The sequence below is a fragment of the Myodes glareolus genome, chromosome 3 (assembly GCF_982192425.1).
Source record: "Myodes glareolus chromosome 3, mMyoGla1.1, whole genome shotgun sequence".
Lineage (NCBI taxonomy): Eukaryota > Metazoa > Chordata > Mammalia > Rodentia > Cricetidae > Myodes > Myodes glareolus.
In genome coordinates, this window is record NC_142028.1 from 94,880,820 (window position 1) to 94,903,561 (window position 22,742).

The 22,742-nt window shown below is 37.4% G+C and overlaps 1 protein-coding gene across 2 annotated transcripts in view; it reads left to right on the plus strand.

The window, feature by feature from the left end:
- The window catches only part of C3H1orf87 (chromosome 3 C1orf87 homolog), a 74,594-nt gene that overhangs the window by 12,555 nt on the left and 39,297 nt on the right, over nt 1-22,742 (plus strand). The window contains exons 3-5 of one of the 2 annotated variants that reach the window (XM_048453454.3): nt 4,612-4,846; nt 18,112-18,252; nt 18,854-19,117. In XM_048453454.3, the coding sequence (XP_048309411.3) occupies nt 4,612-4,846; nt 18,112-18,252; nt 18,854-19,117 (640 nt within the window). The remainder of the gene's footprint in view (nt 1-4,611; nt 4,847-18,111; nt 18,253-18,853; nt 19,118-22,742) is intronic. The other variant, XM_048453455.3, reaches the window with a different exon arrangement.

A 22,742-nucleotide genomic window follows, 5' to 3' on the forward strand; every position in this document is an offset into this window, starting at 1 on the left:
TCTTAATCTCTTTGATCATCTATTTGTACCATGGCAGTATATCTGCTTCGCAGACCATGAATTCAGCATGAAGGAATGTATATGACTTTATGTGTGGTAATATATATATATATATATATATATATATATATATATATATATGACACTGCTAGTGATAGAGAGGGGATTTGATTTGGGCATGAGTACAGGAGTAAAATTAACATAACTTTAACAAATTTCTGGAAATTAAATCATTTATTGCGTTCTCATAGCTTAAGAAAGGAAAGAAAACGTTTAAAACCATCACAGGTTTTTACAATAACATTTTCAGCATACTTTATCATAGACTTATCCTTCCGTTTTTGAATGGAGTTTGGAGATATCTCAGGTGTATTTCCTCCCTATTGCTATTTTACATTTAATATCCTTCTAAAATGATGATGATAAGGACCCTGGTTGTGCTGATGATATTTCATAACTTTAAATAAGAACATTTTACTAAAATTATAATTAGATCACAAGTTCCTCTACCATTACTGTCCAAACTGTCTACTCCAGAGGATAGTTGGCACATGGTTGGAAACTGGAAGCATTGATTGGCTGACGAGGCTGGCAGACTTTTAGGATGCATCCAGTGACCTTTTGCTGATCCCTCTGGGTCCCTTATTTGAGATCTTATGTAATGCAGATGAAATGTGTGATCTGGTAGGGTGGAGCTGCATGGGAGACGCATCAGGAACCTTCCAACTCAAAGGAAGCTGCTACCCACCCTGCAGTGTTTCTCTCTAACCCCAGGACGCTGTCTTTTAGCAGTGGGGATTCCTAAAGATCAGGTTGCAGCAAGTCTTCAGTGTGGGAGCAGGAACTGTTGGGCAGCTTCCCTCCTTTACTTATCACTCAGTAGCACTGCAATTGGCCCTCATTGCTCTAGTATGGGAAACCACTGAGCTCTTCACGGTGCCCTAAGGATCAGAAGCTGAGGTCAGAAGTGCGCGTCGGGAGACTGATTGCTGGCCTTCCAAGATACTGCTGGTGGTGTGCTTTTCTCTTTCTTTTAAAAATGACAAACTTCTATTTTCAGTAAAGTAGGTAGCTAACGCACAGCCTAGCAGAAGGAACTGTGAGTTTGTGAACAACACAACAAGAAATGTGTGTTGAGGAATTGTTTGTGCTAAGCAGAGACACATGTCGTTTCTCAGCTGGAGAGTCTACTTCATGTTCATTTTTAAAGTGCTATGTTATTTTTTTTTTTAAAAGTTTTTACTTGAAACAAACCTAACGGGTTATTTTTGGTTTCACTTCTAGTGTAGTTTTTCTAAAAGTCAGACAAATAGATTGCAGAATTTCTTGGGCATTTCTATCTTGAATCTGCCAAGAGAAGGATTTTATAGGTGTGTAAAGCAAAGATGATGTAAGTTCTTTGCCTTCATCTAGGGCTGTTATGTCTGCTCTACAGCCTTCAAAGTCTGCACTTCCTGCTTTGGCTGTCTGCTCCTTTATTTTCAGATCCTTCCACAATCCCAAATATCCATGATCTCTCTATGACTCCACTGCCTGCAGGATGTAAAGCTGGGCATTCTAGTAGATAATTTAAATCAAAGTATACCATCGAACATCTGTGTTGTCATTTAAAGTCTCTGAACCTTAATTTCGTCATTCGAAAATGAGGAGAATCTGTTTTCTATGGAACTGATTTGAGGAGCAAATAAACTAAGACATGGGAAGAGCTACAGGGTCGCATCATGGAAGTAAACAATCAGTAATATAATTATTTTACTTATTGTCATAGATCATAGTTATGCCTCTTTGCTCTGAACACCAAATAGTACTAATTCTTTGTAATGCTCACTAGACATGCATACGTCAGGTAGATTTATTTGTATGTTTTTCACCAATTTCCCTAGACATTTCAGAGAACTATAGCTGCACCGACACAAAAGCACATGTTCTTTGTCTGCCATTCACTGGATTTTCACAAATATCATACTGTCATTCAGCAAATGTCCTACTCAAGAAAAGGGAAGATACCAGTACCCCAAAAGTCCCACACACTCCCTCTGTCCTCTATATTAACTCCCACAGGTAGCTGTTAGCCTGACTTCTAGAATCAAATCTAGATCAGTTCTAAACTATAAGTTTCCGCACTTAATAGCATATTATTATTAATGACAAATTAAATACTAAGACTAAAGAAACCAATGTATTTTTTTTTCTCACGATAGGAACTATTTGTCAAATCTGCCCTCTCTCTTTCTAGCCTTTCACCAATATCTTTGGGCTTTCCAAATCTGGCAAAGGCCTAGTCCTTGGTGAACCCCACTGCTTTCTCCACATCCCCATGAGGGATACTGAGGACCTGGAGAAGAGAGCATCCATACTCCCAACCTGATGTTACCAAAGTCCATGTTCTCCATCTTAACTGGTTGACTACCTGTCCTCATTTCCCATCCAGCTACCAGGTCTCTTTTTCAGTCTTCATACCAGATAATGCAAATCATTTCTCTTTATTTCAGCCTTTCTATTACATCTTTCCAGTGAGACCTGACAAGCCTTGCTTTCTGGGAAAAAAAAAATCAAGCTGTTAGCAGTTATCAACCTTTTGTCACCAAACAAAAACTTGACCTCACACGTCCCTGATTGCATCTTCCCTGGTTTCCTTTCTGCTCTGGGCCTCTCCATCACAACATCATACCTTATCAGGTTCACTGCTCTTCTCTAGTGATACCTTCTCCTTCACATTAGTATTGCAACGTGTGAAAATCTTTGCCGTCTTTAAAGACAACAGTAGGAAAGAGTTGTCTGAAAGCCCAGATTATGTGCCCGTCACCACCACCTTCCCCTCATAACGACTTCTTCACACCATTCTTTTTACTTTCTGTCTGTGGTTCCTCATTGCTGTCTTCCCTTCACCCACTCAACTCTACTGTCCACTTCCATTAGCTCTCTACCGCCTACATCCTTTGCTAAGATTCCTGACAGTGTCCATATGGCTAAACTAGAGACACTTTGCAGAATATACTGGCATTTGAATATGTTGTCTGAGTCATTTTCTGGAAACATGCTCTGTTTTGCTACTGAATTTATGCTCCTGGGTTTTTCCCTGACTCCCTAGGAATTTTCTTTGTACTCACCTTTTAGGACTCTTCTCCATTCTTTAACATAGATGCCAATCTGAGTTTTCTCCAAATTCTTTTTCATTTCATGCAACATTACAAAAAGGTAACTGCAAAATCTACACATTTATTCAAAATTCAAAGATCTGACTGTAGCTTAACTTGAAACAGATCATTAAATACTAAAGCATGTTTCATGCAGACATAAGTCATATTTTAAAGCAAATCTTCACTTTTAATAACAACTACAGTTTATAGAATGCTTTCTTGACACCAAGCATAACTACCTTGAAATTAATCATTTTTGATGATAAGCAATAGTTTCTCATAGAGAAAACATAAAAACAACATAGCATGACAGACTGTGACTTCATACAGCTGACGACAGCCCAGGTTTCTTACCCAGAGATGCTGGCTAACTTCCGGCAGACTTTTTAGACTTGCTGTCCTTTCATATGGTGTGCGATACATTTTTTATAGTTTAAATGGTATTTCCTTTCCTTTATACTTGGACATTTGTGTAATTAAAATTATTCACAACTGTTCTAATAGTTTCATGTATACAGTCATAAAATAGAAGTATTCATTATATCCATATATTACTAAATAAAATTTTAAAGTCTTTTGCATTTTCATTAGTATATATAAATTAGAATGTGCCTATGTATTAGAAAGTTTCAGCTCTTTAACCTTTGGATGCTCTACAAGGCAGTACTTTAAGACCTGTATCGGTTTCTGTAGTCACTGACATTTTAATTTATTTTTTGTTTTTAATTATTACAATTATTTACATATTTGCATCTGTGGGAAGCAGACATGTACAGTAATGGAGATCAAAGAACAACTTGAGAGGATCAGTTTTCTTCTACCATCTTGGCCCTAGGAATTGAATTTAGGTTATCAGAGGTCAATCGTTTTGCCAACTCTCGATTTATTTGTAAAGAAATTTTCTACATTTAAGTGATATCTTTCTATTTTTATTCATAAATCCTTACTTATTAAACAAGGCTGACTTTTTGCTTATTAGCGACATTTAAGTCATTCCTATAGTTTTTATTCTTTTTTCTAATTAACATTAAAATGAGCTGAAGGATTATTGAGAGAAAAATAAGTCTCTGGGTAAAACTGAGGAGAGAAAGAGCAGGCCTGGGCCTGGCAAAACATTCTGATTTTCTTCCTTTTTTAGGTGCAAAGACTAGAAACACCTATTTGATTTATCAGAGAGCAATACGCTAATGGTTCCTGTTCAGTTTTGACTCTGTTCATTTCTTATAGTAAGTGTTCTGGAGCAGATAAACAGATTATTCAGAAGTTGAGTAGAAAAAAGTCTGAGAAGGCAGAGAGTAGCATGGTTTCTCTCTGGTGCACGATGCTTAGATAGACAGCCACGCTAACCACCACATCCCACAGGGCTGTTACTGCTGTTCACGCTTCCAGACTAACACCTTCTGTTTCTCATGCCAGCGTCGTGCATGATGAGCGTTCCCTATGACTGACAAGGTGCAAACTCTCTTCACAGCAATCAGAATGAAAAGTCGAAGACAGAACCTCAAACCACACTCCAGAAATCCAGGGCTGATTATGCAAGGCAGGTGAGCAGAGACCTGCCAGGACCCTCCAACCCTTCTGATCAGAAAATCACTTCTAACCCTGCTGAGAAGGAAGACAGCAAGCACCCAAGCAGCAGTCAGAAACCAGAGAAAAACCAAAAATTCTTAACAGGCGTACCTAGTAACAAATTCCTGGATGGCAGGGTGAGTAACAAAAAAGAGCCAAGCTTTTCATGGTAATTCATTAGGAAGATACAGAGAAAAACAAATGCACACAAACATATACAAATAGAGGTTAGTACATTTTTATAGAATAGAAATTATAAATGATACTTTTCAATTTGAAATAAATTTCAAGGGGATGTTATATAATACATATGTCTGTACCGAACTGAGTTGGTCAACCTAACTTGCCTGTGGCAAACTCCATGATACTTGGTAATCAATACAGTAAATAAGTGTCACCAGCCATGTGTCTTGGTTTGCTTTTTATTGCTGTGGAAAAACAGCATCACCAAAAGCAATTTAGGGAAGGGAGAAGGGCTTGCTTTACCTTGTAGTTTATAAACAACCATGAAGAGAAGTCAGGGCTAGAGCTGAAGCCAAGAACCTGGAGTCTGGAACCGAAGCAATGACTGCTGAGGGGTGGTGCTTACTGGGTTTCTCTCTGTGGCTTCCTCAGTCCACTTTCTTATATAATCCAGGATCACCTGACCAAGGGTAGCACCATCCAAAATGGACAGGGCACTCCTACATCAATCACTAATCAACAAAATGCCTCACAGACTTGCCTACAGGGCAATCTGAAAGAAGAATCTTCTCAACTGAAGTTCCCTCTTCCTGGATGACTCTAAATTTTGTGAAGTTGACTAGAATATTATAACCAGCACACCATGTAAGGTTTCAGTCTGTTGGAAAAAGAAAGTCCGTCTGCTTTCACATTACAAGAATAGATTAGTAATTTTCAAAATCTCATGCAACCATGTTTAATTATAAAAAATGTTCCCAAAACTGTCTTGATGGAAATACATATCACTGGACTCTGTTAGTGGCCATCCAAACAATCCATAAAAGCTGTCTTGAGAAGGATAAATCTAAATGATAAGTAATTTGAAATTAAAAGCCAAATATAGCACCAGTTGAAAACTGGATCCAAATCAAGACGAGACTAATGATTCATTGATAACAAAATGCCATTTCCAAAAATTACTGAAATTTCAATTAAATGGATACATAGAGTGGGCGTTTTGCAATGCTGCCAAGCATTAAGTGACAGCCAGATATTTTAGTAGAATACTGATTAAAGTCTGCATAAAACTCAAACAGAAATATTTTTAGCTTATAATTTTAATAGGCCTTTTAAAAACCACTGGGATGCTTGCTAGTTTTTCTCCATATGAGGAAATGAATGCCTATGGATTCCAATCCTCTGCGCATAAGAACCAGACAAAAGACCATACATTTGGAGTGCTTGTCAGCCCACCGGTGGATTTCAGAGTGTATTTTGAAGGTTCCAGCTATGAACCTTTTGTTAAAGTAACTTGGCCAGTAACATAGTGTTATAACTGAGGCTGAAGCTCAAACCTTCTGACTTCCATTTAGTATATTCCATTGACTTTCCCAAGATGTGGCCTCGAAGTTATGGTCTGCGGTAGGGCAAGGAAGAATTAATTAACAAAACTAAAATAACATTGTAAGAACATCTAAATATCAATGAGTTTTCCTCTCATTTTGATTCTAGCATTGATTGATTTATTTTGTCACTCTCTAAAATGACTCTGGTAATAAGACTATGTTTTTTTTTTTAAAGACACTTTATTATAAATGGGTTCTATCAGGTATATCTTTTATGTGCTTTTGGTGTGTTGTGTTACCTGCTGCAGGTGCCACTGTTGTTTCTATGACTATAATAGATGACAACCTGAGGCCCCAAAGTTGAAGCGACTCAAAAGTGTACAAATAATATGCCTGATCCACTTTTGCCACTGCTTTCTGCCTCCCTGCTGCTCTTCCTACTCCTCCTTGTTCCTGCTCCTCCGTCCTCTGCTCTTCCTCCTTTCTGCTCTTTATCCTCTTGCTCCTCTTCTCCCTCATCTCTTTTTCTAGACAAGTTCCAATGTATCCCAAGCTGTTTTCAAACTCTCTATGTAGCTGAGGACCAATTTCAACCTTTATACTCCCATCTTTCCCTCTTAAGCGCTCAGATTACAGGCATGTACCACCGTGCTTGGTTTATGTGGTGCTGGGGATGGAATGCAGACATTGTGTATGCTAGATATAAACACTATGCTAATTGAGCTATACCCTCAGTCTTCTATTTTCTGTAAATTTTAATTGATTTTCCTAATCACGAAGTATTACATAATTGCTAGAAAGCAACATAATACAAATAATCAGAAAATAAAACCTAAAATAGAAAATCAGTGTCTTTTTTTCATTTTTCTTTAATGGTTCCACATTATTTATTGTTAGGAGCATACATTGAGGCAGCCACTGTAGTGTGGGCTTTGCTTATGTCATATTACAAAAATAAGTTTGGGGACTGTATTTCAACTACAATATCACCATTCTGGAAGAAAAAGATACCTTCAAGTAAATGCTGCATAGTCAAGAGAGGGCTCATAACTAGTTTCCAAGATTCCTTGTTTCTTGACCCCTTGATGCAAGGAGTGTTCTCAGCCCCAAGAACAAGAAGAGCAGCGGGAGTCCCAGGGATTTTATGTGACACTTCATAGACAGAACATATCTGATGTACCAAAGAACCAAACATCCTTCTGGATGGCGAGGGCCAACCACAGCTGTCTCCAATTCCCCCACAACTCAGCAGCGCTAAGATTCCAGCAAGATTCACACTTAGCAGCCTAGCACTGGAAGAGCTGACGCCCCAGGGAAATAACAGTAATGCACCTGAATGACAGTGCCGCAAGTGACAAGAAAAACAAAGAGGTTGATGACTTTCAACCGCTGCTGGCCACCATCAGGTCCCTTCTGAGCCCAGATTCTCATCTCAGAATCACACAAACTGCAAGGATATTGTTGCACAAATACTTATGTCGCAGGATCCAATATCCATGACAGGACATGCAAGTGATAACATTTTCCAAATACCCTTTGCCCCATAATAAAATAATGTTAATTAAAGCCTAATTTAAAGAAAGCATCAGAGTCACAGTTGTAAACTATCAAAAGTCAAAGGCTTTCTTGAAGAATCATCCATGTCAGTCCTGATTTACTGATGGAAACTTCAGTTACTTCAGAGTCAGAGGAGCTGTTACCACTTCTCCACACTTAAGTGTCCCTGGGTAAGAGCTGACAACCTTACTGCAGGTGGTATGGGAGCCTCCTGAGAGAGGTCAGAGGAGGCCAAAGTAGGGTGAGGAGGACTTTATAGGCCTAGATAGGAAATCAGTGTGATAGTGCACCCCGACAAAGAATGGGTGATCTAACTCTACAGTCTCCATCTCTTGCCTTCAACTTCTTGAATAATACACTTCTCTTGCTCTTTGAAGCACTTTTTTAAGAATGAATTCACCTCAGACTGGTGACGGCGACTCTCTTCCAAGTTGTCTGTGTTTCCATAGAGTTTCCTCATGACTGAGTTCTTGGTCTGGAACAGGGCTCTCCCCTTGCCCAGCAACGTATAGAAGGTAGAAGATGAAAGTCAGTTCTGGTTGCTTTCATTTTCTTCTACCCTCTATATGTTGACACAGAGTGAGAATCATTCTGTATGTATTCTTTGCTCTCCTGTTCAATTAATTTCACATCAAGGATTCTTCCATTAACATGAAAAAAGTGTGTCTTATTCCATAACTGTAAGAGCTCTTTCCTCACATTTAAAGCTAGCAGTCATGATTTGCTGTGTGTCAAATCTTTATATATATTAACTAATTTCTATCCCAAATCACCCAGTGATGCCAGAAACACTTACTTCTTTAGTTCACAGAGAAGGGGACTGACAGATGAGGTCAGTTGTCTTGGCAGTATCATGAGGCTGAGAAGTGTCAACTGGGATGATGCAAGCTCAGATTCTAGGCCCTGTTGTTCCCAGACTGAGTTTACTCCTTTGGTTGAACACAAAGCCCTCATAGCAACAAGCTAATTCTAACTTTGATGTTCCCCCTACATATAGCTCCTCACTGACATGGAGGATGCATTTATCACTACCACCCGGAAGAAGTTTCCTGTTTCAGCAGTTCAACTCATGGACTTCCGTGGTTTGGATTCTTTGCTGGTTCTGTGATACCAAAGGGAAATGACTTCCTTTCTCCACTTAGAATTCATAATGGGTTTATCAGAGTCTCAGTGTGGGACACCAGTTACCAAATACAGCAAGGCCTCCTGGGATGTGTGGGGACTGACTAATTGGTTCTGTCTGCCAGGCAGGCATGTAATGCTGGCTTGCCAGATGGCAACCACAGTTGCCTGGTACAGAAACCCTCATTACCACCTTGACTAAGTGGTAAATGGAATCCTGCTGTAGTTATAGAAGCACACCAATCAAAACAACTTCTAGATCTTTATCACTCACACACAGATAAAAATAAGCCTGGGATGTAGCCCACAATCTGGACAGATTAATTTGCTCCAAAAGAGAAGTTATTGATAAAGACCGGTACTGCAGGAAGGAGGGCAAACAAACAGCAAATAGCAGATGATGGTCAAAGGGTAGCCTTAGTAAGAGGCAAGGCTTAACATGTTATAAGAACACAACACTTTATATGCTTAGGAATAGTAAAACATCTAAAAATCAACAGGACAAGTCTTAACCTCCCACATGAATGAGACTCAGAGATCTTAAAGGTCTTCTAAGTTGAGAATTGGACTATTATGTAACTAATCTTTTTCTTCCTACAGATAGACCCTTGAAAATGTTTCAAACACACACACACACACACACGACAGAGACAGACACACACACACACACACACACACACAGAGAGAGAGAGAGAGAGAGAGAGAGAGAGAGAGAGAGAGAGATTCTCAGAAACATCAGTTCTGACTTCTCTACTAAAAATTTGTTTAAAGAATGTATGACTAACATCAAAGGCAGTAACATGATTTTAAAATATGAATTAGAGTGCTTATAGCATCTGGCAGTATGAAAATAAAAGTGTGAGTGCTTTCATTTTAATAGCTATCACAGCCAGTTTGTTACAGTGCTCTTCAAAGCCCCGTTGCAAAGTTGGCATTCAGTTATACAGTAGAACTCTATGATTTTGCCTTCACTGTAGAGGTGAATAAACAGATATGTTTGTATTTTTAGCTCAGTTCTTCATGTTCAAAGCAGACTCCTCAATCGTGTTCATCTTCCTCTGACCTGATTTCAAATGGGTTCTTCTGCACTCCTTCAGTTGCACCGACAAGAATCTAGACATACTTTTGTCTTCTCACTCCATAATCTGATGTCCAGTCCCTGATTTCCTTACATTATTCATTTCCAGTGTCTCTTTCCTTTGTTTCTTCTGTTAAGAATATAGTTAGCGACCCATTCTCTCTTACTATACAGATTTTAAAGATCTTCACACTACTGGATGTTTTTGTTTGCAAACTCCCTCTTTGTACAGGCCAGCTATGACAAGAAATGTTGCCATGTAACACCTAATGTGTGGATGGTTTATGACAATTACCATGTGCACTCACATCTCTAGGTGTGAACTAAGTCAAACTTAATTGATCCCAGTTGGAATTGGCTGGACTGTCTCCAAAGTATAAACTTGTTTCAGGCCTTTTTTTCTCTTATATTTTGGCTTTATTGGGTTTTCATTTATTGTGCTATGTATTTTTCTTACTGTAATATATATATATATTATGTATAATATATATAAAGAATATATATGTATTCTTAAAACTATACATATGTATATATATTTATGCATATATATTTATGCATATATACAAATTTATGCACAGATAACATCAACTAACTTTTAAAAAGAGGCCCTGTATTTGAAAGAGCAAGGAGAGATACATGAGTGGGCTTCAAAGGAGAAAAGGGAAAGGGCAAATGATATAGTTTCCTTATAATCTCAAAAAATAATAGTAGTAAAAATGTTTATTAATGTTAATTAAATAGTGTGTGTGTGTGTGTATGTGTGTGTGTGTGTGTGTGTGTGTGTGCTTGCCACATCTTTTAGGAAGAACTTCAAAACCTATCAGCTTTAGCTTCGCCTCCAAACATTTAAAATTCATTGCTAATCTTTATCTCTCTGTTATAAAACTCAAACTTCTCCACCTGATTCTCTCTATTTTATTTCACTAAAATAAAATTTCACCCCATCAACAAAATTCTCTTATTCTTCCATAATTTTCTTATGCTGTTCATTTTTTTAAAATAATTTATTTTGGGGGAACTTCATACATGATATACTCCATTCTGCCCCATCTCACTCTTTTTCCATCTTTCTTCATGTCTTCTCCCTCTCAAGTTCATGACCTTATTCCTAATTACATACTCTCATTAACAATAGTCTCAAAAATATTAGGAATAACCCTAACTAAGGAGAGTGCTACAAAAGCCCACCAAAGAAATTTAATGAATATTAAATCTTTGAAGAAAGAGATTGAGGAAGACACTCGGAAATTGAAATACCCACCATGGGATGAGCTGGTAGAACTAATGTAATAAAAGTGATCATTCTAAGAAAACAATTTTAGTATCAATGCACTTTCAATCAATATCCCAACATTTTTCACAGAAATAGAAATATCATCCGAAAATTCATCTAGAGCTATGAAATACCCAGAAGAGTCAAAGCAATTTTAAGTAAAAAGAACAATTCTGAAGGTACTAGAAGTCCAGATTTCAGAATATATTAAAAAACTGTAGGAATAAAAACAGCAGGGTGGTAGCATGGAAAAAAGATAGATAGACAAGTGAGCAATAAAAAAAAAGACTCAAACATAAGTGCACGTAACTACAACCATTTGATATCTAACACAGATGTCAAAAATGCACACTGAGAAAAGAGAGCATCGTCAATAAATGGGAGCTTGAAAAACTGAACATCCATAAGAATGGAATTAGACCCATATAGAGCAATATTTAAGATTTATTTGACTTCCAACATTTCTAATAACCCCAAGAAAACTTAAGTGTGTGTGAAATTCTTAAGCTTAATTTTTCACAATTCTTACAGGCACATGTAACAACACTAGCATTGACTGAAGTCACTGCACTCTGTTTTGCCATCTAAAAGCAAGATTTTGTGGTTGCCCTTGGATAAAGCACAGACCCTGGAAGTCCTAAAGGGAATTCATGACCTCCCTTTGGTCTCCCTCTGCGGCTTTATCTTTCGCCTGTTCCAAAAGTTAAATTAGACTGTGAAAAGATCTCTCCCTCTTGCTAGTACACTGTGTACTCCTTTAGCATTTTCTATATTCACTTCCATTTTTCTGTCATCTTTCTGCCCTTCCCATTCCTACCCCGTTGTTAGCCTATAAAGCCTAACTTCTTTTTCAAGAGTAGACTTAGGTGCCATTGCCTGTTGACCTGGTCTCCTAAGTCCTTGTTAGGTGGATCTATGAGCTGTCCTAATAGGACTTTTTCTACCCTCTATTGTATTACTGTTGTGGTTCTTTACTGTGCATCTCACTCTTTGAAAGTTATAAGACAAACAACTGATTCTGCTCTGTTCATTCTAGAGCCTATCACAGTGCCTGACAGAGACTAAGGAAACTTTTATATATACATACACATATCATACATACACATACACACACACATGTGTGTTCTGTAAACCTCTGCTTTCTAGTTGTAAAAAGCAGCTGATAGCATCTATCCACAACATTGATATAAGAGTAAAATTGATTGATGTAAGTCCCCAATATGGTATCTTGTTCAGAGTATGTCACAGAACAAATAACTCTTCTTTATGTGAATACTCTGGGACTGATATTCTTGTGTACTCTGTAGAGACTCTTGATTATGTCTTAAAATAATTCATAATTACAAAGCACCTCTTGGTTGCTGTCATGTTGATGATTATTTGTCACCACTGTCAGTTGACTGAAAACAGTAAGTTGCCACAGTTCCTTTGATAATATCTCCAATTGCCTAGCACTGAAACTAACTAATCTTTGAAATCCAAAGATCTGGATTTTTACCAGATTTAGTTGGAATCAGGTATAGTCTAGACTATAAATTAATTAATGTAAATAGTGTGAAACAAATGATTGCTTTTTCTAAGGGAGAAGAAGACATGTTGTCCTGTTGTGGGATAATCTTTTTGTACACTGCGAAGATGTGTCTTAGCCAAGGCACTTTCTGATTGGTTTAATAAAGAGCTGAGTGGCCAGTAGCTAGGCAGGAGAGGATAGGTAGGATATCTGAGGAGAGAGAGGGAGAAAAGGGAATCTAGGCCCTCAGAATATGCCAGTGAGATGCAGCAATATGGTGATAAAGAGAAGTAACTGAGCCATGTGGCCAAATGTTGATTAATAAAAGCAGGCTAATTAAGTTATAAGAACTAGTTGGTAAAAAACCTACAGTAAAGGCCAAGCTTTCATAATTAATATTAAGTCTCCATGTCATTATTAGGGAGCTGGTTTTCCCACAAAGGAAAGTCTGGCTTTATTTGAGAAAGCTTGTTACATATGGTACTCAATGTCTGGCATGTAAATCCACATAGGGCCTGCAACTGCTGAAAATAAACATTCTGAACATGGAGTCAGATATGGCTTCTGGGTAACCTTGGACTCTCAAGCAGGCCTGGTGTTTGAAGCATCCAAAGAAGCAGCCCCTTTAATGTAGCCAAACACTCGAGAAGCCTGTGTCAGGAGATTATTTAAAAACAACATGGCCTTACATACTTCCCAGGGCTAGGACAGATAGACAAGGCTCCCAGTCTGTTGGGGACCATGGGCATGAGGCTTGGTGTGTGTCCACCAGAGCTGGGGTAGAGCCAGCCGCCAGCAATATGTGGTAAGTGGAGTTGTGGTGAAGTTGGTGTGAGAATTTAAAGTTTTACTCATGTAGTCTAAAAAATACTGCAGATGCATACACACATAAACACATACATGATCACACACATACACACACACACACACACACACACACAGATACACACACACACAGAGTCAGGTCAAAACTGAGAAAAACTCTGAACAGATAAGTTGTATTTAAAAATGTGTGTAGTTGCTAAAGAAAGAAAAGAAACAGGGTGTATACAGTCATAAAATGAATAGTTTTTAAATAAGTAAATAAAGTCTTTAAAGAGAGAGTAAAGTAAATAATTAATTAAAAAATAAGCAAGGATGGGAAATACATAAGGTTCCTAGATCCTGTAGGTTGCTTCGGTAACTTCAAAATTTTGAATTCTATTGCTTCTCAGCCATTTGGCTAAAATCAAGAGTAAATTTTTGAATGCTAATGAGCAAAGGAAAATGTTTCTGAGAGACATTTGATTGTAGAAAACATGTTATATTGAAGCAACCTATATATCCCCTTGTTTTCATGACAAAGGGTGAACTCACCAGGATAAGGCAGGAGAGCTTACTCTGGTGGTTAGGACAAAGAAGAGCTGGTGGACTGACCAACCCTGCAACTCCCCAGGCCCAGAACTAAGGTAATATGTTGGCCCAACCCAATGTCCATCACATCTGTGATCTGCTGGAGGATGTGAAGCGACTGATACTTGCAGACCCAAAGCTTCAGGATTTCCATAATCCAAGACAACAACAGAATAACTTACAGGAATTCCAGTGAGGGCCCAGCATTGATAGTGTAGTAGAAATCAGAGCCCTTGAACCAGACCAATGAACATTTGCAAATAAAGATATATGGATGGAAGTGTTTACTGTGTTACTCAATGTGTCACACTACAGCTTCCATGATTAGATTCAATTTCTCTCTCTCTGTCTCTCTCTCTGTCTCTCTCTGTCCCTCTCTCTCTCTTTTCTTATTTTCTTATTTTTTTATTTTATTGGGGGAGTTGCAAAGGCAGAGGGTGGATGCAAGGGATTGCAAAATGAACAGGATGGAGATGCATGATGTGAAAGACACAAAGGATAAATGAAAAGAAGAAATACATTAAAAAATAATGTCTTAACTTCAGAATGGAAGTCAGAAAACATGCTGCTTTGGGGGAGAGGTTTTACTTTTGTTTCCACAGGAAACAAAAAGCTACAGGTTTATTCAAAATTAATAAAAATCTAATTTGGTTGTGGGAGATCTCTTGAAAATCTCAGCTACAAACATGAAGGAAAAGAACAAGAAAAAGTACAAGATAGGTGACATATAAGCTGATCCCTTGATGTGGGACCATCTCTGAGACTGGATGAGACATGGGTGAATTTTGTTGTTTACAGAATCCTCATAAATTATTATTACATGTCATCCTTTCATCAGACATCTCCAGAGATTTATATTACAGTTTGGTTATGCATTTCAAACAGAGTTATAAAGTGACAGATGCCTTTTACCTGCTCAAACATAAAACTAAAATAATCATCTTTAGCTAATTTGTGAACACCTCAATTCCATACTTGTATTAATGTAAAAGTTTGTATTTTCCAGAAAAAAAAAAGACCAAACACCAATGAAGGTAAGTAGCTCAGGTGATCCAATCTCTCAAAATGACTCTGTTGCAGGTTTTTCAAAATTCTACATTCAAACAACTGCAAAGCTGCTAACAGAGATGGTCCAGCCTCATAGACTACTCCAGCCAGAACTTCAGATAAGATTTACACTTTCCCATCACACAGAGACTAAAGTGAAAAAAAAATACAGCTAGGTCTCCCAGGACTTGACCATTAGTGTAATCTTCTCTGGGCCTCCTAAAGGTGCTGTCACTCCCACAGAACAGGAAGCAGTCTAGAAAACATGGTGTCCACATTCCTCAGAAGTGAGGTGGAAGCTTTTGGGCCATTCAATAAATTATGGATGTTTGTCATTGTTTAGGATGGAGGTTGGTGGCAAATTGTTATTGGTCATGATGGGGAAAAATTAAGCAAATGAGGTTAGATTCAAGAAACTTGTTCTGAAATTTTAAAAAACGGTGGGATATAAAAATGATAGGCTAAAATGGTAGATTATTGAATCTATTTTTAAACTAAAAAGCAACTACTGATCTCAAATATTTAAAATTTATAGAGAATTTTGTATATTGATCCAAATTAAGGCATTTTTTTCTTCTCTTGCTTAAGGTATTGTACCTATGCATGTAATGTCAACTTCTAGTTCTTAAAGGCTATTTAAGTTTAAAAATGTTTAAGATAAATAAGGAATGTAGGTTAATAGTTAGTCATTTGTAACAATCAGACTTATAGCCATGGTAGGTATGTTTTCGGATCAAACAGAGATGTATTTTTAAATAGAGTCTTCAAACACATCAGACACCTATAGAATATGAGATTTAAAATGTTTTCATGACAGTGAGACACATCTGCTCCTGGCAGCACAAATCTACTTCAAAAAAGGATGATGAGCATCAAAGATACTTAATATACAGTTTGCTTTCTTTGTGACAAAGTTAGCCACTGGGCAAAGAAACTGTCCCTGTCTCAACTGCTGACAGTATGCTGTACAAATTGGACACAAAACAACATTATCAAAGGTCACTATCAATCATTGCCAAACAAGGTAGGACAGTGCTTCAAAAATTCTTGCTTAACAGAAAAGTTTGTCTGTCAGATATTCTAGGCCTATAAGTTGAAGATGGATGCCCCCAAGTTGCAAAGAAAACTTGGGTGACTGTCCAAGGAGCCAAATGTCTCTATCATTTCTATAGTTTTGGAAGTTGTTTGCTATGAACTTCCTACTTACTCAGGTAATATTATATCCTTCTTCACTCTTTGGTGGGGTTGAAAACTAGATAGTTACATCATTTTATTACTAATTTTTAAAAAGAAACTCACAAAAGAGATGTATTGTTTATAAAGGTTGAGGGACATAAAAGCTTAAGTTGTTTTATCTAGAAAATGTTTTAAGATCTAAAATGTTAGTTTATGTTGGCAACACAACTTTTGATAAAATGTGGTTTAGGGATAAAACTTTGAATTCTTCAAGATATGATAGATAATAAAATATCTTCTCTAAATTTTCCAAATACTGAAGTGCTAGACACTGTGAAAATAATTCTTACCAGACAATTGTCCTTATTTTATATAGCTTTTATTGTGTTGGAGTTAAAACCTTTCCTTTTTATTTAGACAAAAGGGAGAAATGTTGTGGGATAATCTTTTCATACACTGTGAAGATGTATCTTTGCCACGGCACCTTCTAACTGGTTTAATAAAGGGCTGAACAGACAGTAGTTAGGTAGGAGAATCTAAGCAGAATTTCCTGGAAGAGAGAGGAAGAGGAGAAGGAATCTAGGTGCACAGATTAGGCCATCGAGATGTGCAGCAAGTCAGACATTGTACAGAGGAGAGATAACCACACCAAATGGAAAAATGTATATTAATAAAATCTGAAGTTTTAAGCTTATAAGAGCTAGTTGGAGAAAATCCTAAGCTAAAGGCCGAGTTTTCATATTTAATCTTAAATCTCCATGTAGTTATTGGGGAGCTGGTGGTCCCACAAAGGAAAGTGTGACTACATTTGGGAAAGCTTGCTACACTGTCCCATTTAGGGCATGTGGGAAAATACCACTTCACTCAAGGGGCTGAAGGAGACTAGAGGGAAAACAGAGGCCAATTTGTGACTTTTCTCAGGATCATCGAGGCAGGACTCCACAAACAGCTTACTGGTTAGGTTGAAGAATTTCCCCCAACCTTGGATGGATGGATTGCTCCTGTGTATCTGAATCATGGTACTAGCTAGTCATTAATTTAAAGTATGAAAGTTACATAAAGGCAGCATCTAGTTAGCTTATGGAACATGTTTTCCAAGTAAGTCATTTACTGTCCTCAGGATATAGCTATCTCTAGGCAGATCAATCACCCCTAGACAACAAGGCCCCAATAGTTAATATGATAAACCAACATATAGAAAAAGTATGAAGAATCAATAATTCACCATATTCTATGGCACAATAGATGATATATTAACCTTGGCCCTAAACCCATTAATTTTTTTTATAAATTTTAAAAATACTTTTGGAGAGTAACACTTTTAGTTTCTTTCATTTTGGGCCAAGTTCACAATTATCTCTACCACCCTTTATAAACTTGCTATTTGAAACATCCTACACAGACTCCTATTTCAGATAAAAGCACACATTTGCTTATAAACACCTCCTGTTCTACCTAATTTCTATATGTGTCTATCAGAGACACCTTTCTTGCCTAGAAAAGACAATATATTGTTAACATTTTTGTTCAACATGTGTTAATTGTCTACTGATAAAATTGGTGTAGGGAATGCCTTCTTCACTGGAAATTCAGGACCTCAATATTTGCGTGAACTGAAGTCCCTTCAGAACTGCTATTTGCTGAAAGGAGCTCCTTGGCTCACTCCTGTTCCCCCTCCTTGTTTTCTTTTCCTTTCTGCTTTTCTGCCCTTTGATTATATTTCTCTTTGTTTCTTTAAGACTTCCCATGAAGCAAACGTCTACTGCAGCTCTGTACCAACTGGAGACCAGTCTCTATCCTATATACACTGTCTCCCCAGAAGAAATTCTAGAGACTTGTCTGTGGAACATATAACCAAGAACAGAATGGGCCAGCCTGAGGTGTGTATACTGAATTATTGTCTTGTTTCCTACAGCTGTGCAGATGATGAGCGTTACTCATGGGCAGTGTATTTTCATTAGAAATATTAATTAGAAACTTTGAGGATGGACTGACATGTCATAATCCACATGCTCAGCAGATTGATAGAAACAAATCTTTCTTGAGGACTTTACAGGCAACCCCATAGGTCTCAACTTTTTTCACTCCAAATTTCCCACTAGGGCTTCTGCAGTCCTGTTAATCTAGACTCAGCTTTCATCTTTTGTTTTACTCTTAGCACTAAGCTCGTCAATCTGGCAAGTCTTTAAAATGTATTGTTCTAAATTTTTATTCAAGATGAAATGTTTTTAAGTGCATTGGGCAAGACAATGTTAGGTGTTCAAGAGCCTGTGCATGTATTCTCAGAAGGGTTGTTTCCTTCCTTCCTAAGGAACAGATCTGGAGCCCCTTAAACTAATGAAAGTACCATCTTGTCTTATCCTAGGCCAGCTCTGCAGGTACAATCTGTGACACCTACCTCAGTGATTTCTGCTTCCTCCTTAGGCTTTTACTGGTCTTGTCTCAGAGCTCTGCTCACATTTTTGTCCTTTGTCGTGTTAGGAAATTGTTCAAAGGCCAAGTATTAGGACAAGAGAAGATGCTTTCCTCCTCACTTTGGTCAGAAAAGAACTCAAGTCATACCTACGGAGCTCCAGTCTGTGGGACAAACTTCTGAAAGAGTTGAAGACACTGGATCCCATCTCTTCAGGGTTTCTCCTCCAGTCACAGCTGAGCCGCCTTTTCGTAAGGCTTGAAGTCCCTCTACAGTTGCCAACAGTCAAGCTACTCTGTCAAAGATTTTCTAGAAAAGATTCTCCCGAAATGGTACGGCTATCATGTGATCTGAGTAGTGTGTTCCTTTTATGTCTCTGCCTTTAACCCAACAGGGTAATAAAATAAGAAGGCAGTTTCATCTTTGACCATAGTCTTTTATATGGACTTTTAAACTTATTCATATTCATGAATGGGAGTCTTCATTGGAAAACACCGGAATAAAAAATAAAGTTAGAGATCTCAGTTATGTTCAATTTCTCTTTAAAGAGCTCTTGTTTCAACTTTCACCATCTGTTCTAAACATATGAAGCCTGTACTGATTCAAAACAATGGATCCGGTGGTGAGCTGACTTGGTCTGCAAGCCTCAAGGTAAAAGTAGAGGGCTTGACCAAGACTTCTTTAGTATTGTAATAAATATATTGAATAAGTATCATTGACCACAGGGTCTTAGACTAGACCTCAAAAATTTGGTGCTGACGCAAATGCCAGCAACTGCAACTCTGTGACACATGACAGTTCTACTCAATGTCCCTGGTACCTCAGTGATCTTGTCTAAAAAAATCAGGTCTCATGGGTATCATATCATGATTTAATGATATGACAAATGAAAAACACTGATGTTGTATCTAGTGCTTAGATGCTGAAATAAATTTCTTTCCTCTCAGCTGTTGTAATTGAACTTTTTCTATCCTTACAAGAATTGTTTAGTGGTATGCTGACAATACATGACACAAACCACATGGAACTTGAGTTTAATACAACTTTATGGCTTAAGACTTACCTCATATGAGACTTTCCACAACTCTCTCTTTAGTTGTTCCTCTTTTCTCTGGAGGTTCTAATAGCCACAGTCTCTGGGTGGCCTCTGTCTTAGGAGTGGAAAACAGTGGCCATCCTTCAATCCCTTACTGTATTGGAAAGCAATCTTGACTTTTTATCACCTAGCTCAATAAATTATTGTCTCTAGAATATATGAATACATGTAAACTTATAAGCACATATTATATACAATAACAATTCCTGTGATGTGAGAGGGGAAAAGAGGCTAAACACTGTTATTCAGCAATAACAACCCCAAGTCCTCAGTGGTTTAAAACAACAAATGCTATTGGTTGATGTTTTTAAACATGGTCTGATGTAACCCAAGCTGGCATCTGAAGGCACCCGTGTAACTGAAAATGCCCTGATCCTCCTACCTCCACCTTATAAGAGCTATGATTATAGGCATTTGTCACCATTCCTGGTTTTATTTGATGCAGGAACTATGTTTCATTAGGCACTTTATCAATGGAGGTACATTGCCAAGTCCTGATAGTTGTTAGTTTTTAAATGCACATTACAATAGTAGGCACTAATACTGTTTGAGCTGCTGGACCCATCCTGATGAAACAGTTACTTCGGAATACTTGATCCTGAAAGGCAAAAGTGAGACTTCCAAGGAAGTCTTTTATGTCCCTCAACCTTTATAAACAATACATCTCTTTTGTGAGTTTCTTTTTAAAAATTAGTAATAAAATGATGTAACTATCTAGTTTTCAACCCCACCAAAGAGTGAAGAAGGATATAATATTACCTGAGTAAGTAGGAAGTTTATTAAACCTAAAATGGTTCTCTTTATTTCTTTTCATATAGTGCCTTAGCCAGAACTAGCTGCAAAGCTCTCCCATGGTTCTGTAAACTTCATCACCCCTGCCAATTTCTTGCCAAAGAAATATTTTTGTTACCTCAGATATACAGAGAAATAAAATAGGTATATAAATCAAACATTTACTGATTATGGATCACAAAGAACTTTCAAAAATAATTTCATGGCATATATAAAATTTCAATATTTATAAAAGATGAAAGCAAGCTTCTATACTAATGAGATAAATGTGTCTATTTACTTAATTATTCCTTTTTAGATTTATTTATTTATTTATTTTATGTGTGTACATATTTTGCCTGAATGCATGTATGTATGCCATGCCTGGTGTCCATAGAGGTCAAAAGAAAACATCCGATACCATAAAATTGGAGGTCCAGATGGCTGTGAACCAGCATGTGGTTACTGAGAACCAAATTCAAGTCTTCTGTAAGATTAACAAGTCCTATTAGCCACTGAATCATCTCTTCAACCCCTTATTTATTTTTTTAAATTAAAATATAATTACATCACTTCTTCCTCTTTTTACTCCCCTCCAATGTCCACTCAAACTGATTGCCTCTTTTTCTTTTATTATGATTATTATTGCATATATAAATATGCATAAATACAACTTCTAAACCAGGATTTGTTGCTTGTGTCTATATGATTAATTTCAGGGTTGACCATTTTGCATTAGATAACCAATTAGACATCTCATTGCTAGGAGAGAGTAATTCTTCCTCTCTCTTTTTTTTTTAAGTAAATTTTATTAAATTACAAAAGTTCCCATCAATTCTTCCTCTCTTAACAGTCACTAACTACCTGTAGCTCTTTGTCTAGGTGTGGGATCCTGTGAGATTCCCCTATTCTGTGTTAACATGTATATTGGTATTGTCATTGATCAGGTATTATTTAGGTAGCCATATTATTTAATACTCACGAATGAAGTTTTCCCGTCATTTCTAGGAGAAAGCAATCTCACAGCATACTTCATAATTCTCTCACTCTTAAAATCTTTCTGCCCCCTCTTTGATGATGTTCCCTGAGCCTTATATGAGTTGTGTTGTAGGTACATCCATGGGGACTGGCTTCTCCATTATCAATTGATCTCTGCATTATGGTTACTAATAGTTTTCTCTGATGGTCTCCACCTATTGCCAAGAGAATTTTCTTTGATATGGAAGGAGAGCTACATTTATCTGTGATTATAGGGTGTGGTTTGTAATACATTTAGGAATTATTCTAGTCTATTAACTGATAGCTCTACTGTTCTAAGATCCATAACCTAACTAGTCTTGAGTAGCTAGATTTCTCGTACCAGGTGTGATTTCCTTTCTGTTCAGTAGGCCTTAAGTCCAATTAAATAGCTGTTAGTTATCATTAAGATATGAATGTCGCCATTGCATTTTGCAGAACATCTTGCCATTCTGGTCATTCCAGGTATGATACATATATATCCTAGCTGCATAAAAGTATTGATTGCTTCCCTCCCTTGATGACTGGCTTGGCACTTTCTTATACTGTAAAAGCTAGACTGCAGGAAGAAGCTTTTTGTTTAGATCCAACACATATTTCCCAAGTCCTATGTTTGCAGTGTGCAGTCTTCAGGAATAGGGACTTATTTTCAACCTGTGAGAAGCAACTAAAGACAAGAGCAATAGGCTATACTGTTCAGGGAGTCACACGGACTATCCAGACCTACAAACTCAAATTGAGGTTTTGCATGCCTGATTCTGTGGTTTAGCTTTCAATAGTCTTCGGCTCTCATGAAAACACTATCAGACCAAGTGGCATAACTTCATTTAAGATGTATAGCACATGTATATTTTCATGTATTAGTTATAATTTTAGGTAAAGATAAAATAATACCTTTCCTTAGGCTTTGTCAAGCTTCCTTATTTGCAAATTTATTTGCTATTTATTTGTTTATATGTTATTTATGTAGAATATATATACATATATATATATAATTTATAAGGAACTAAGTATTGGGGTGGGGAAATGGCTCAGGAAGCAAAGCACTTGCCACACAAGAAAGGAAGACCTGA